At 40.8% G+C, this 17,721-nt stretch overlaps 1 protein-coding gene across 1 annotated transcript in view; it reads right to left on the bottom strand.

Moving 5' to 3' along the window:
• The window catches only part of CSMD1 (CUB and Sushi multiple domains 1), a 1,946,356-nt gene that overhangs the window by 663,618 nt on the left and 1,265,017 nt on the right, over window positions 1-17,721 (bottom strand). Inside the window, exon 9 of the mRNA XM_054023823.1 lies at window positions 2,907-3,031. Coding sequence (XP_053879798.1) covers window positions 2,907-3,031 — 125 coding nt within the window. The remainder of the gene's footprint in view (window positions 1-2,906; window positions 3,032-17,721) is intronic.

Here is a 17,721-nt window from a genome sequence, read left to right as displayed (position 1 = left end):
GAGAGAGCTAGGACTGCAACTGAGACTACATCTAAAGACAGATTCTTAAACCAAAGCTAATGCAAAATACCATGGCATACAGGTAGAATTCATGGCTTACTACACAGATTAGCATAGGCAGTAGAATTAGCTATAAATAGGAGTTAGGGTAGCATATACTTTCTATGAGAATTCAACTGTGAAACTTACTCCCTGTCTTTGTCAGCCACAGCCTACATTTTCCCCCTTGGGCTTTTGACGATGGGGTGGGCTGAAGGCTTTGGTGGGTTGTGTTTGTTTTATTATCCACATGGCTACTTGTTTAAGGAGCAAACTCTGATGAACAGTCCAAATTCAGTAAGGAGAAATGCAAAGTACTCCACTTACGAAGGAACAATCAGTTGCACACAAAATGGGAAATTGCCTAGGAAGGAGTACTGTGGAAAGGGATCTAGGGGTCATAGTGGATCACAAGCTAACTATGAATCAACAGTGTAACACTGTTGCAAAAAAAACAAACATCATTCTGGGATGTATTAGCAGGAGTATTGTAAGCAAGACACGAGAAGTAATTCTTTCACTCTACTCCGTGCTGATTAGACCTCAAATGAAGTATTGTGTCCAGTTCTGGGCACCACATTTCAGGAAAGATGTGGACAAATTGGAGAAAGTCCACAGAAGAGCAACAATTGATTAAAGGTCTAGAAAACATGACCTATGAGGGAAGATTGAAAAAAATGGGTTTGTTTAGTCTGCAGAAGAGAAGACAGAGAGGACATGGTAACAGATTTCAAGTACATAAAAGGTTGTTACAAGGAGGAGGGAGAAAACCTCTGAGGATAGGACAAGAATCAATAGGCTTAAATTGCAGCAAGGGCGGTTTAGGTTGAACATTAGAAAAAACTTCCTAACTGTCAGAGTGGTTAAGTACTGGAATAAATTGCCTAGGGAGGTTGTGGAATCTCCATCATTGGAGATTTTTAACAGCAAGTTACACAAACATCTGTCAGGGTTGGTCTAGATAGTTCCAGGGGAGTGCAGGGGACTGGACTAGAGGACCTCTCAAGGTCCCTTCCAGTCCTATGATTCTATGATGAGTGTATGTTGCATTGTATCATTTAATTTATGAGATGAGAACTGTCAGGGATGTATCCCCACTTTGAACTTTAGGGTACAAATGTAGGGGCCTGCATGAAAACTTCTAAGCTTAACTACCAGCTTAGCTCTGGTCCGCTGCCACCATTCCCAATGGATTCCCTCCCTGGGAAGCCTTGAGAAACCTTTCACCAATTCCCTGGTGAATACAGATACAAACCCCTTGGATCTTAAAACAAGGAGAAATTAACCATTCCCCTCCTTCCTCCCACCAACTCCTAGTGAATACACTTCCAACCCCCCTGGGATCTAAAACAAGGAGACATTAACCATTCCCCCTCCTTCCTCCCACCAACTCCTGGTGAATCAAGATCCAAACCCCTTGGATCTTAAAACAAGGAAAAATCAATCAGGTTCTTAAAAAGAAGGCTTTTATTTAAAGAAAAAGGTAAAAATCATCTCTGTAAAATCAGTATGGAAATTAACCTTACAGGGTAATCAAACTTAAAGAGCTCAGAGGACTCCCCTTTAGTCTTAGGTTCAAAGTACAGCAAACAAAGATAAACACTCTAGTAAAAGGTACATTTACAAGTTGAGAAAACAAAGGAAAACTAACACACCTTGCCTGGCTATTTACTTACAAGTTTGAAATAGGAGAGACTTGTTTAGAAAGATGTGGAGAACCTCGATTGATGTCTGGTCCCTCTCAGTCCCGAGAACGAACGAACATCCAAACAACGAGCACAAACAAAAGCCTCCCCTCCCCCCCAAGATTTGAAAGTATCTTGTCCCCTTATTGGTTGTTTGGTCAGATGCCAGCCAGGTTACCTGAGCTTCTTAACCCTTTACAGGGCAAAGGATTTTGGAGTCTCTGGCCAGGAGGGATTTTATAGTACTGTACACAGGACAGCTGTTACCCTTCCCTTTATAGTTATGACAGGAACGCAGAGTATTGGCACATTTGGAAGCCTGTCTATTTAAATAGAGGTTGTACCCTGAGTAGTGATGGAGCCAGATTCTGCAACCAGGGAGGCAATGGGTCACTAACAATGCCATCCTCAATTATGCCCATTGGTTCACTAATTTCATCTGTTATCATGCTTGTGTATTAGGACAGCAAACTAATATGGTATTACTGCAACTATTCAATGGGTACACTTCTCTTCACCCCGCCAAGGCGACACAGACGACTCGCAGCAGCACGTCAATCCTGGCACCACAACCCTAGTACCAGCCCAGTAGGGTCACTCTCCAGCCTCATCCCTCCAGGCCCCTGGTTGCAAAGGTACTCCACATCTGTGAAAGGCAGTAGCTATGCCAACAGCAGAAGCCCTCACATTGACATAGCACTGTCTGCACACTGGGTTAGGTGTGTATAACTATGTTGCTTAGGGGTGTGAATTTTTCACACACCCCCCCACCCCGAGTGACAATTATACTGATGTATGTTTATAGTGTAGACCTCTCCTAAAACAATAAACCTTGCAGCTCCATAGAGACTGGCTGCAATCTGATCCTCAAAGTGTTGTACGGTGTTTTAGCTATGCAAATCAAATTAATCTCTAGGTTTGGGAGGGTCTCTAAACAGGTTATCATCCCTTTAGAACTGAATTATACTATTTTTTTTCTTTTAACAATAAGGAAAAATAGAGGATTCATTTAACATCTTTGTTAATTATCTAATGTAGGGAGTTAAAAGCACCGTACGAAAATTTGCAGACGATATTAAATTGGAAGGACTTGCAAAAATCAGAAAGGGCAGGAAAATAATACAAAGAGACCAAGTTAGATTTTTAAAAAATGGAAAAAATGTTAAAGGAGTCAAATCTTACCACGACAGATCGGCCTGTGGTCACTCCAAGCAGCTAGTGTATCTGTCACTCTCTGGCAAGTGATGCTCTTAGAACCTTGGAGCACATAATTATCCTCACAGGAGAACTGTACACTTGCACCCAGCCTGGGGGTAATGGAAAGAAAAGGAGAAAGATTAAGTTTATTACAGAAATCCTTCAACAAACAACTACAGCTCCACTAATTCAAGATCCAAAGAAGAATTTAAGGGAAAGTTCTCCTTTTTCAGAAAAAAAGAGCTTATACTCTACAGAGTAAGAACTCTGAATGTAATCCAGCCACCATTGAGATAAAAAATGTAAAACTAACCGTGCTAAACTAATCCTCTTCTGAAACTTATTTCAGAGGGTTAAACCAGGGATAAATTTGGTCTCAAATGTAGGGAAAGATGATTACTGTTACCAGAGGTGAAAGTGGGCCAGCATACCGGTAAGAAGTGGTCCCCAGAATGGGCCCATACGCTGCCCCTTTTGCTGACAGGGGGGCAAAAGGGGAAGCTACCCCAGGGCCTGGTGATTTAAAAGGGCCTGAGGCTGACAGCAGTGGCCAGAGCCCTGGGCCCTTTAAATCGCCACCAGGGGCTGCCGGGCAGTATGGAAGGGCTGGCTGGGGGGGGCTGACCCCCAGCCCCACTCCTTCCACCCGAGGCTCTGACCCTTCTCGGCGCCTGGAGCTGGGCCCCCGTATCAGTAAGTCTTAAGTTATTTTCACCCCTGACTGTTATATATATATATATATATATATATATATAAAAAAAAAAAAAAAAAAAAAAAAAACTTACTATACAGATGCTCCCCGACTTACGTAAGTCGAATTTTGCATAAGTTGGGAACATATCTCTGACAATTACGCCAAAAAAAGGCGGAATGGAACTTACGGAACTTTTTCCGTAAGTGCGGATTTCCGTAAGTCGGGTTTGCATAACCCGGGAAGCATCTGTATAAGTAACTTCAAAACCAATGCATGCTGTCTAGACAACAGTCTAAAGAACTTTTCCTTCAGTGTCAGATAAAATACCTAGCTGTTTTAAAGGTCCTACTAAGGACTGGCACAGATCAGTAACAATAAAGTCTCAAAGGTTTATGAGGGGCAGTTTGGGACATAAAGCAGCTATGGCAATATAGCTACTACTTTGATGTTACATCCTGAAATGCTAGTCAAGATAGCCACTTGAAAACATTTCTAACAATATGTTTTCCCATCAGAAAAGGCTGATTCAATTAAACTGAAACATTTTGTGGGAAAATAGTTTATCAAAATTTTCAATGAAAAATTATTGAAATTATTCATTTTGATAACGTTGAAATATTTCACTTAGATGATATAATCTAGACTTAATGCAAATAGAATAGTTGAGTCAAAGTTAAAACGAAATAAATTTCAACTTTTTGAAACAAAATGAAAGGTTGAATAGTAATTTTTTTTATTTTTCCAGAATGAAGGGTTGGAATTTCATTCCACAGAAAATTTCAAAATTTTGATATTTGTTCCTGTTCAGAAAGATAAAAAATGAAATTTCTCATGGTATTTGGGTTCTAGCCAGTTCTAATGTAAAATATATTATAAATACTCCATTGTGGAGTTTATCTTAAACGCAGCTTTCCAAAACAATATAAAAATACTGTGTATTTAAAACACTCTGCCTACCTGTACTTTTTTCCACACCTAAGAATTTCTACTGGTTGTTGTATTCTTTATTTCTGCACTAACATATTGTGTAATCTTGCTGTGTGGTGTTCAACAGCTGCTCTATTTCACTTAAGAGGTGGCTGTATTTCAACCATGGGAGAAATAATCACTACATATGGAATTCCTCCAGTTCAGTGTTTCTCAGCTTGCAGCTCATGATCCCCATGGAGGTTGAAGGGGAAGGATCATAGAAGGCAATCAAGGTCTTGACATTTTTGTTACGGTATAAAAGACTATTTCACATCCCCACTTCCTGCACACCCTTACCTGTCAAAGTCAAGTATTTTATGTCAACCTCTCAAAACACAGTTAAATTATATAGGCTTATTGTTACTATGAGAGTTAAAATAAATCAATAGTATAAATGGGTCACAAAATTGTTTGACTTTATAGGGGTAGCCAACTTGGAGATTGAGAAATGCTGCTTTAGTTGGAATTTGAGTGTGCTATTATTGCCCACTAGTAACTGAAAGTCCATACTGTCACATAGGTGTGGCACTTGGGCCAAATTATCCACCCTCTGTGCAGTCTTCCTCATACAACCAATGAAATTGTTGCATACAAATTAGCTGTAGAGTAAGAGTAGTGATTGGTTGAGTTACCTTTGCTATCACAGTGGTCTAGGACTCTTGGCATAGATAGGTACATGCCTTACTGTACATTTTTCTCTCCCCTTTGAAATTTCAAAAAGGAGTGTTAATTTGGATTTGAGTCAAAACAAAAAAAATGAATTGAAACTACACACAAAAAGATTCATGACAAAGAGAAATAATACAATATTTTTTAAAAATTTCATAGGAAAAATATGAAACATTATGCCCTCCACCCCGGTATTAAGGAACATGGACATTTTTTAAATAAAATCCATTGTATATTTCATTTAATTTTTTTAAAAACTAATTAGGTAAGTTGCGACTTCCCACAAAAAAAAAAGTTGGAATTGACTCAATATTGAGTTGATTCTGTTCTAATTAAACAAATATTAAAATCAGAGGAAAATATGGTGGGAGTACAAGGCTGAGCATTAATTTAAATGACATTTCTTCCTCACATTTTAATTCACAGAGAGACACTCTCTCTCTTATTAAACTTAAGGGCAGTGTTAAGTGTTGGGCGAGAGAGGGGAGGGAAGGGAGTTCGAGGAAGGAACTAACAGGTTAAAATCACAAAGCACACAAGAAGGTATTGGAATATTAGAATGTCATTATTATGTTTAAAACGATGAAACCCTTGTCAAAGGACTTGTCACCACTGAATCAGCAGTGTCTAGACTAACTTGAAAATGAACCCTCACCCTTTCCATCAATCTAAATCACTAGGTGTCTTTATGCAGCCTTGGGAAGCTGTTGAATAGTGCCTTTTCACATGTTGCAGCTCAGCAGAATATCCACAGTCATCATTTCCTGACAAGTGCAATAGCAGCTTCTGGGGTCTTTACTTGAAGCTACAAAAACATATTGCCTTTCTTTTGTTCTCCACAAAATATTTCAATTTTTTTTCTAAAATCAATGTGAAGCAAAGAACAGCATTATTTTTCCCAAGAGAATAGCTAAATGTGTTATTACACAGAGGGAAAAAATCCAATTGAATTTTTTATTTTTGTATATTCAGCAGCTCCTTTATGTAGCCACTAAAAGGGAGTCCTAATATACAGAATAGTATTGGTTTCATGCTGTTTGCAGGTGAGGAGTAAACATTTATGAGGCAAGAAATAATCTTGGCCCCCTCATAATCCTACTGGCTACAATTGGAGAGGCTTTTTATTTCAGAAAAATGGGACTTTGGATAAATGATGAATGACTGAATGCACTGATATATGAGTTTTTATGTACAGGTGGTGTTACCTGATTTGCCTGTTACTTTGGGGTACGTTCATTTATTAGGGTTATTCTTCTGGGGGGAGGGGAGGGCTCCTGTAATTCTATCAATGTACTGCTTGTGTCACTTGTGTTTTCATATGGAGCTCTACTTCTCCCTTCTGCAAGTCTCCTCCCAATGGAGCTATCCTGCAGGACCTAGGTTCCCCAGGGCTGGGTTCTTCCAGCCCCAGAACCAGACACACAGACAGACACAGACACACTCTCTCTCTAACAGAGAAAGTCTTAAGTGCACCGGGTCAATCAGCACTCTCAAGCTGACCCCTTATATGTCCCTGGACTCAGTGGGCTGGGTCAAGCAGGATTTCCAAGATGCCACCCTTATATGCCACAGGTACCGCACCGGAATAGAGTAAGCCTGAGCAGGCTGGGGCGAACAGCACTTCCAGGCTGCCACCCTTATATGCCCCTGAACTCAGGGGACTGGGTCGAGCAGCACTTACAAGTTGCCACCCTCATATGCCACAGGTTCAGCACGTCCCTATCCCCACTTTCACATTACAATTGTTCGGATAGTAACCCACTTGATGAGCAAACCCCACAGTATTTTTGGACGCTACAGGGACCTTTAGCTTAGGTAAGAGGAGTGTTGCTGCAGAGTAAATGGGAAGCCAAAAACACAAAATAATCAAGTTCAGAGAGAGAGAGAGAGAGAGAGAGCGCCCACGAGGGAGGATAGCAACCAGTTTAACCATACATTATTTATTGAATAATAGTGATAACCACACAAAGAGAGTCTAAAACAAACAACACTTACATTATAAAAGATTACAAACGTCATATATAGAAAACTATACCTGTTCAAAAAAGTTAGGGTTAAAGAGTTATACCTGAGGTAGAAAACAGAGAGAGCGCGAGCTGGGGTTTCACCACTCCATGAAGCTTGAACTGGTCGGGGTTCTCAGGTGATGGTGGTAGCTCAGGGTCCTGAGTGCTGGAGACAGGCAGAGCCCCCAGCACAATCAGTCAGGAGAAGATGAAGTCCCAGTGGAACTGATGCAGAGTTTGGGTCCAGGCATCAGAACACTTACTTGAGCATGGGTAGGGGGTTTTGTAGGGAAACAACGTTTCAAGGGAGAACACTAGATTTGTTTATGGGTAAACTGATGATTCAAGGGTTTTCTTTATGCTAGACAACAGAAACTGATCATTCCTAGCTACGGGTGGTGTTCCTTCAAAGGAGCTCACAATACAATTAGGCAGCTTCAGTATTTTGGATATCAATCAAGGATTCATTAATAGGATTGGTCTGATAACTGCTGAGCTGGGTGTATGCAGGCACAGATTCATTAACAACGTGAGCAGAAATTCCCTCATGATGCAGTGCTTCCTTGCTTTTCTGGTCCCAAAGTTCAGTGTGGTTCTTGCCTTGGAATCTCTGTTCTCCATTCTGTATGCTAATAGAGATGCCTCCCCGTCTCATCTTTGATGCAGATGAGGCTAGGGGAGTTGCCTTAATCCTATCACCCTTGTCAGGAGGGGTTTAGATGCATCTCCCACTGCCTTTTCATTGCTTTCTGTAAGTCTTTTCTCTGATCGGTTTTGGTTCAAGCAGAGGCGGGGTGGGGGAACGGGGAGTAGGGCTTCATGAGTCAGACAGACTGGATACTGTGCCCTGTTTCCCCAAGGACACAGAGCTGACTGGTATCGGTGGTTATATGCTACTTGCTGCACTATCTGAGTACCTTAAAAACATGAAAGGATTTATCCTTACAACAGTGCTGTTAGGTAATAGAGTATTATCTCCCCAGGGTCAAATGTGGGGGAGTGGAAAATAGAAATAGCATGGTCTGCCCACAATCAAAGCTTCATCCACAAAATAAAGTCCTTTCACCAGAGACACCATTCACTTACACCAGATGTTAAAATATGATTACATCTGCTCTGTGGTTCCTTGAAGGTCCTTGAGGTTAGCTTCCCTTCAGTGGGGTTCAAATACACCCATGGGCTTGCTGGGTTCCTTGGGCCTGGCTCCAACTAGGTGAAGCTCAGAGGCCTCCCTGGCATTACAGTAGACTTTTTGGAACTGAAAAAAAGTAGACTTTTTGGAACTGACTCCTTTTTGAGTTAAAAAAACAAAACAAAACAAAACAAAACCAGTTAATGGTGGTAACTTCAAGACAATTGTGGTGCCAAAATAATATATTACTTGTAGTGTAAATCTTTATAATATGATCCTCCTTCTCACATGCTTTGATTAGCAGTGAAGTAGTTAACAATATTGGCATTTAAATGATCATTGGGTTCTGCATTAACATTTGTTTGAGATGAATGGGGCAATACATTCCTCAGAGCTATTGTTTCAGGCTCTCAGCAGACTCAGAGAGAGACCACACATGGATCATATTTTGAAGATTTTCTCCCCATCATAAGTGCTAGAGTGTTCCTTTTCTTTAAAAAAAAAAAATATGAAAGATTACATTCTGGAGCACAATGTGGGAGCTTGGGAGAAGCATCAGTGCCCTGTACATGTGCATGCTTGCTCACAATGATGATCCCTATTATCCCCAGTTTATACACGGGGAATGGAGATACAGAAAGAATAAGTGCTCATATGGGAAATCTCTGGTACAGCCAGAAACCTAACCTAGATCTCCGGAGTCCAAGTGCAATGCCTCAAACACAAAAACATCCTTCCTCCCCCCATATAAGAAGATTATCTGGGTTGACTGAGGTAAAGCAAAATAATCTTACCATAAAGTTAGGACTGGAATATATAGATGAACTGAAGCTAAGAGTGAAATATTAGAACCACACTTTTGGTATTATTATTATTATTATTATTACTACTACTACTACCACCACCAGTGGTTTGAAAGCAAATAACTTTTTTTCATAATCAATTTGCTTAATATTTGGTTCCACTCTGAAAAGTAGCCCTCTGAAAATGGCATTGTGGAATTGTGGGGGACCATATTTATGGTCTCAATTATTTTAGGATGAAATTCTCAATTTACAAGTAAACAGGCCATGGAGGAGAAGGATGGGTTTTATTTTTCCCACCAACTGTATTTAGCTTAGGACCTCACAGTCAAATTGAGTTAATTCTTTATTACAACTCTGTCTCCAGTAAAGATTCAGCAGACAATATTCTGTCTAGAGTTACATGTATGTATTTTTTGTGCTTTTGTAAGGTTACATTGTGAGTCACAATTCCTCCCCAATTCTTCCATTGCACTTGGAAGGAAGTAGTTGCTTCCTTCCTTTATGTGGAGGAGCTTACTTCTCCACTGCATAGCAAGCTGCATGGAACGTGGAGGGAGGAGCATAAGATGGAGGAGGGAAGATTTTGGACATGGTACCATAAAGTCAGTGTGTGACTATATGTGACTAGAATGCTAGTAACAGTTGCAGCAGCTCTGTAAATAGGTCTTTTTAAAAAGAGACAGTTTAGTTTAAGAAAGTTGGAAGTCCTCATGTTATTACCCAGCATGCAGTACATGAAACACCCTGTGTACCAGGCCAGCTACCTCAGCCAGCACGTGCGTGAGGAGCAGGGAGGAAGAACAGAAGAAAATAGAGCACAACACATCATGGACAAGTGTGACAGAATTTGAGATTACAATTCTTCTGTGTGGTTGTAATTTAGGGCAGAATTTTATCCTGCAAATGGAACTATTTAACAGTTCTGTTGAGGAATATGCAGAAAATAGAATCTAGCTCATTCTGTCAAACCCCACATGCTTCAGAGGGATATCAGGATATAGCAAAGAATGTATTACACTGCTCTACAGCCAAAAAGCTTCTGAAATAAACGTAGCCAAACTTTACTAATTCTGGGTCACTGAGAACGAAAATGATGCTTAAAATTGTTGATTGGTTCTAGTTTTCAAGATATGCTATTGGGTCAGTATATACGACCCTTGACTTGGGAATGGTGGAGGATAAGTGAGTTATAAAGGGAAGGGATCTCAATTTAAACCAGAAATGACAAATATATCTTTGACTGGATCTATTACTAAATCTATGACTGGGTTTGGACAGTACTTGCTTTTTAGGCAAAACAATGAATGATGCAATCTGAAGCTGGTATTGCATCATACATGATATGAATTGCATCACGTTATTCCTAGAAGTCATGGATGATGCAATCATAACGAAGCTTACATCACTCTGCTGAACAAATTGCCCTATATCAGCTCTAGAAATCATACAGTGCCATGCTCTCTTATTTGTCAGTGTTTGATTTTGCAAAGGGACACATTTCTGTTTAGCCAAAGTGAGCAGAGATGCCTCGTACTTGTGTGAACAGTGCAGATAACTTCTGCTATGTTTGTGGTGAAGTGATTTTTGCATCACAAAAGCGCAGTATAACCACTATGGTTAAGAAAGCCTATCATCTTTATTTTGGCTGCAAAATTGGAGATCAGGACAAGAGGTGGGCCCCACAAATATGCTGCAACAAATCTTTGCCAGTGGTTGAACAGGAAAAGGAAATCTATGCCTTTTGCAGTGCCAATGATTTGGAGAGAGACAACAGATCATACCAGCAATTGTTACTTCTGCATGGTGCCTCCAGTTGGGAAAGCTGTGTCAAAGAAAAAGTGAACTGTGCATTATCCAAACATTCCATCAGCTATACGCCCAGTACCCCACGGAGAAGGACTGCCGGTTCCTGATGCACCAGAATCATTCTCACTTGAGTCACACGAGGAAGAGGATGAAACTTCTGGTCCTGAACCATCAATGTCACAGGACCCACATTTTCTCCCATCCTCCTCCTTTGAACCACACCTCATAACACAAGGTGAACTGAATGACCTTGTCAGGGATTTGGAACTACCCAAGAGTAAAGCGGAGCTGTTGGGCTCCAGACTACAGCAGTGGAATCTCCTGGCAGGTGATGTTAGGGTTTCCATGTTCCGTGACCATCAGAAGGATCTTGTCCCATTCTTCTTCATGGAAGGTGATCTTGTAGCCTGCAACAACATCGATGGTGTGATGGCAGCCCTCAACATCGTTCACGATCCAGATGAGTGGAGACTGATGAATCAATGAACAAAGACGAGTCTTAAAGCTGTTTTACTGCATAATGGCAATGTTTTGCCATCAATTCCAGTTGGTCATGCAGTCCATATGAAGGAAACCTAGGACAACATGAAACAACTTTTGAGGTGCATAAACTATGACCCACATCAGTGGCAGCTTTGTGGCTATTTGAAGGTTGTTGCTCTCTTGCTTGGTCTGCAGACTGGATACACTAGGTACTGCTGTTTTCTCTGCGAATGAGATAGTCGTCCAAGAGATTCCCACTACATCAAGAAAGATTGGCCACTCCCACAGTCATTGGAGCCTGGGAGGAAAAGTGTTCAGCATCCACCACTTGTTGAATCAAGGAAGATTTTGTTACCACCCTTACATATCAAGCTGGGTCTGATGAAGAACTTTGTCAAGGCCATTGACAAAACACAAGCAGCTTTCAAGTACCTCCGTGGAAAATTTCCAAGGTTAAGTGAAGCTAAGATAAAGGAAGGTGTCTTTGTTGGTCCTCAGATTCGTGAACTTCTTCGAGATGATGCATTTGACCATGCGCTGCGTGGCAAGGAAAAGACGGCATGGAAAGCCTTCCAGTTGGTGGCAATAAATTTTCTTGGAAACAACAAGGCAGACAACTACAGGTTGTTGGTGGAAAACCTCCTCAAGGCATACAAAAGCCTTGGTTGCAACATGTCACTATAGATACATTTTTTGCACTCTCATCTAAATTTTTTTTCCACCGAACTGCGGAGCAGTGAGCGACGAGCACGGTGAGCGATTTCACCAGGACATTGCAACAATGGAGAAACGCTATCAGGGCAATGGAGCCCATCAATGCTTGCAGACTATTGCTGGACAGTGACAAGAGATGCTCCATTTAATGAATACAAGAGACAAGCCAAGAAGCGCCGAGTAGACACTGAATAGGACTAAACTATGTACATAATAGTTTTTTGCCTTTTGTTTCATAATACATTTTATTTATATAACCCTTTTGCTGATTTTTAAAGTGTTACATAAACAGGACAGGTGAAATATTATCTTGTAAAGCAACCATAAACACATGAAAAGACCTAGGTTTACAATTTATGATTAAAACTCTACTATCTACACAATATACATAGACATAAAATGTAAAAACTTAAATATCTTAGAAACAGTAGTCATATTGTTTTAATTGTCATATTTGAATTCAGCACATCAAAATACATAATAAATAGCACATTTTATCTCTGAAGCAGATGACTTCTCAAAAATTGTAGACCAGTGTTATTTGCCATTTTAGCTGTCTGATACGAATCACAGGATGTAGATCTGAGTCAGAAGGTGCCATTTTTCTATTGTCTCCAGAGTAGACTAGCCCCTTGGAACTTAGAGTGCATATTTGTGAACCCCTTACTCACACTGAGGTGCAGTCACAGACAAGAAATCCCACTGACTACTCACTGTTGTGAGTAAGAGCCTCATAATAAAGACATATTAGGAGCAAAATCTTAATCCCATTGAAGTTACAGGCAAATTTCCCATTGAAATAATTGGAATCAGGAACTTGGCCTGATTCTATGACCCTTACTTACATTGAAAATATCTTAGTCAACATGCAGTCCCATTAAAACTTCAACAGCCATCACAAGTAAAAACAGAGAACCTGAACTCATGTCTTCCTAAGTAAATTCAGAAGGAAGTAAATATTTTGGGTTAAGATGGATATTTAACAGTTACAGAACATTAAATTTTGTTTTAGTAATGTTTCCATTCATCTATTTAGAAAAAAAGTCATTCCCTGGAGTATTTCATGCCTGTAACAAAGCTATAGTCTTTTGATATTATACCCGAGTCAAACAAGCATCTAACAAGGGGAATGATAAAGACAGTTAATTATATTTATTGCAATAATCCACTGAAAATTAAAATAGCAAGGAAGATTTATTTTCCCAAACTTTCCCAGTTAGTATGTCCCAATGCAAAACCTTAGATGTTCTTTTCAAATGAAGTTCTTTCCTTTGTTTATAGGCTTAAATATGAGTGATCAGAAAAAAATGTATACATAAAAAGTTTAACATTTTAAAAAGTGTTTAAAATGTGTCCCCAAAGACAAGTGAAATCCATGATAGATTTATATTAGCTCATACCAAATCAATCCAAGGTGTCAGTGATATTTAGTAACTGTACCTGTCCTACAGACATAACATAATCAGGGTGGAATTGTGCATGCCTGTGCACGGGGTTTGGAGATGGTGGTACATTAGCAAACTAGTTCAGTCAGTGCTTTTACCATGACTTATGTCTCTGTGTGTAGCAGGCTTATGAAATCAATAGCAATTGTTGTTGTGATGGGGCAACCATTGTTTTAAAGCAAGACTCAAAGAAGGTGAACACAATTTGCAAACATAAGTCTTAATACTGAAAGAGACATGTTTGACTTCACACAAGTGGATGAAATCCTGGCTCTATTGAGGTCAATGGCAAAACTCGCATTGAAATCCTGGCTCTGCTGAAGTCACCCTATGAGCAGTTGCTGCTGAAGTCAGTGGGACTACTCAGAGGAGGTAATATAAGGAATATGAATAAATCCTTGAAGTACTGGCAGTTAATTTACAGTTCTAGAGCCTTACATTTCTTAATGGACTTCAGGAAGTTAGTGTTTTGTTTTTTTTAAAAACAGGAACTTGTTGCTCTCCAAGTATTCAATGGAATTTTCCTGAAAAGGAAAGGAATTCCCCAGCAGAACAGGTGGAATTTTAAGGCTAAAAACCTTTTGCTTCAGAAATCAATACACGGAATTGTCTTGTTTTGGTAGAAACACATGCATTAAATAAATATTAGTTTCTTTGGTTGACTAAATCTCAAAAATCATGGTCAATTCATTTAACATATTGTCTTAAAAATGTCCAGCCTACATCTTGATACTGTGTATATTTTAACTAATAGTTTCCAATATTTAAAATCTGAATTAGAATCCTCACAATTCCATCTAACAAATAAATGAGATAAGGTGAAAGTTTTCCCTTAAAGGAACAAACAGCGCTGTCAACATTATATGATGTAAATACAGTGTAATGAGAGGAGACTGACATTTCATTTGACTGACATAAGCGGACAATGACTTTAGATATGTCTTGAAGTTCACTAGTATCAACAAGCCTATATTTCAACCATGGTAAGAACAAAAACTCTCGCGTTTTTCTACTACTTAGATTAATTTACCAATGGGTGGGGGTTGTGTGTGTGTGTGTGTGTGTGTGTGTGTGTGTGTGTGTGTTTTAAATGAAGGCTATTTCCAGAGAAACACAAGCCACTTTAATGGTCATGTATTTCAGCATACTACTTATATGATAGGCTAATAGTTTGGACATTTAGAAAGTGCACAACTGGTTTATCGCATTACATAGCACAAGCCTTGCTATCAGTACAACCTAACAGTTGAACTATAAGTATATTATTTTTTATTTCCCGGACATTGAGATCTCTCTCTATCTAAAATACTTTTAAAGCTTCCAACATGATCCTCTACTTCCTGTCCTTCCCCAGCTGCTCATTCCCTCACCAGGTACAACAGGCACTATTTAACACTAAGGTATTATTCACATTGGTCTTTTCTAAATTCCTTGAAATAAATTACATTTCAGATGTCAAGTCCCAGATTGGGTCCTAAACTAAATTGCAAATGTGTGTCTAGACCCCTAGGTAATAGTTAGCAGACACTTTAATTAGAAAAAAAACTAATTGAGGTCTATTTAGTTCATCAGTTAAGCTACCAAATTTCAAGACAAAACTCGCCCTAGACATGTGTTAAATATGTACTATGCCTTTGGGGTAGTGTTTGTCTTTTCCTAATCTCGTTCACCCAACAGACCATGGACCACATGCACGACTTGAAAGAGGAAATGCAGGGTCCAACATTATCCTATTTTGTGAAACTCCCCCCTCTGAATTGAGGCAACACAATGACCTTTCCAGTGAATCACTTCTGACCTGTTCAGCTGCCGAACCTTACTACACTCATACACAGTGCGGATCATAATACCCTGCAGGAGGATTTCATGCCTTATATTAGTCAGGGTACCACAAAAACTAGACATGACCTCCTTTGAGTACTATCTAGAGGAGAAACATGCATTTATATGGATAGAGATCCTGCCCTATACTTATTATACTGTACACATTTCAATTAGCCTTTATCCATCTAAAAGGAAAATTACACAGGGAATACTATAGGGCAGTTTCTTTGTTCAATAACTTACAGCACTAATAAGCATTGAGTTGTTAAAGAACAGTTGAAACACTTAACTATAGGGATTGATTAGCAAGGCAAATTGGACCATTTACATGAAAGTAATAAAACAATGTATATTGCAGTTCCAATGTATCAATGGGGAAATATATTAAAAAGAAATACTGAAAAAGACAGTTACCTTTTCCGTAACTTGTATTCTTTAAGATGTGTTGTTCATGTCCATTCCATATTAGGTGTGTGTGCTCACCACTGGCACCAGTGCCGGAAGCTTTTCCCTCAGCAGTATCCATAGAGGACCGGCTCTGGCGCCCCCTGGAGTGGTGCCCACATGGCATGGTATAAGGGGCACTGCTGGCTCCCCCCACCCTCAGATCTTCTTGCCAGAAACTCCAACAGTGGGGAAGGAGGGCGGGTTTGGAATGGACATGAGCAACACATCTCGAAAAACACCAGTTACGGAAAAGGTAACTGTCTTTTCTTCTTTAAGTGCTTGCTCATGTCCATTCCATATTAGGTGACTCCTAAACAGTACCCCTGGAGGTGGGTAGGAGTTCACGAACGTGTAGATTGCAACACAGCTCTGCTGAACCCAGCGTAGTCTCTGGGCTGCTGAATGATGGCATAATGTACCATGAATGTGTGGACAGAGGACCACTTTGTGGCTTTACAGATGTCCTGGATAGGGATGTGCACCAGGAAGGCCACCGAAGATGCTTGAGCTCTAGTTGAGTGGGCTCTGACAATTGGTGGCAGCGAGACACCTGCCAGGTCATAACAGGTCCTAATGCAAGAGGTGATCCAGTTGGAAATCCTCTGTGAGGACAGCGGAAGGCCTTTCATCCTATCCTCTGTAGCAATGAAGAGCTGAGCTGATTTATGAAAGACTTGGTATATTCTAGGGGAAAAGCCAAAGCCCTTCAGATGTCCAGTGCATGAAGACGCCTTTCTTCGCTGGTCTTGTATGGTTTGGGACAGAACACTGGGAGGAAGATGTCCTTGTTCATATGGAAGGTAGATACCACCTTCAGCAGGAAGGCTGAGTGGGGCCACAGCTGAATCCTTTTCTTTGTAGAAGACCATGTACGGTGGTTCTGAAGTCCAGGCTTTAATCTCAGAGACTTGTCTCACCGCCACCATGAAAGCAACTTTCCATGACAGGTGGGAAAGGGAGCAGGTAGAGCCCAGCAGCTCAAAGGGCGGGCCCATGAGCCTAGAGAGGACCAAGTTAAAATCCCACTGCGGGACAGGGGTCTGTACCTATGGGAAGAGTCTCTCGAGCCCTCTCGGGAATCTGACCATCATGTCATGGGAAAACACAGTCTGGCCTTGGATCGGTGGGTGAAAAAGTGGAGATAGCCATGAGGTGCACTCTAATGGAAGTGTGTGCCAGGCCCTGGTTCCTCAAATGAAGCAGGTAGTCTAAGACAGACTGTATGGAAGAGTGCAAGGGAGAGATGCCACATTCGGATGCCCAGTGCGAGAACCTCATTCACTTGGCCAGGTAAGTCAGTCTACTTTCCAGAAGGGCCTGTTGGACCTCCTCCGAACAGGTCCGCTGCTCCAGGTTCAGCCACACAGCATCCATGCCAAGAGATGGAGGGACGCGAGGTTGGGATGTAAGAGCCAACCGTGGTCCTGTGACAACAGGCCCGGTTGGTTGGGCAGAGGCCAGAGAAGACCCACTGTTAGGTTCATGAGCATGCTGAACCAGTGCTGGCGAGACCATGCCAGGGTGATCATGATGATCTGTGCCCTGTATCTTTGCCAGGACCTTGGAGATGAGTGGAATCAGAGGGAATGCGTACATCAGGCTCCCCAGACATGATAGGAGGAAGGCATAGGGAAGGGAGCCCTTACCCAGAACAAAACCGATGACATTTTCTGTTTTGACTAGTGGCGAACAGGTCCACTTGGAGTTCCCCAACTCTGAAAGATAATGTAGGCTATTTCCAGGTGGAGCAACCACTCATGGTGAGAGAAGGCCCTGCTGAGGTGATTGGCTAGTGTGTTCTTGAT

Source organism: Malaclemys terrapin, chromosome 3 (genome assembly GCF_027887155.1).
Source record: "Malaclemys terrapin pileata isolate rMalTer1 chromosome 3, rMalTer1.hap1, whole genome shotgun sequence".
Taxonomy (NCBI): Eukaryota; Metazoa; Chordata; order Testudines; family Emydidae; genus Malaclemys; species Malaclemys terrapin.
This window is presented reverse-complemented; position numbering and strand designations above follow the sequence as displayed.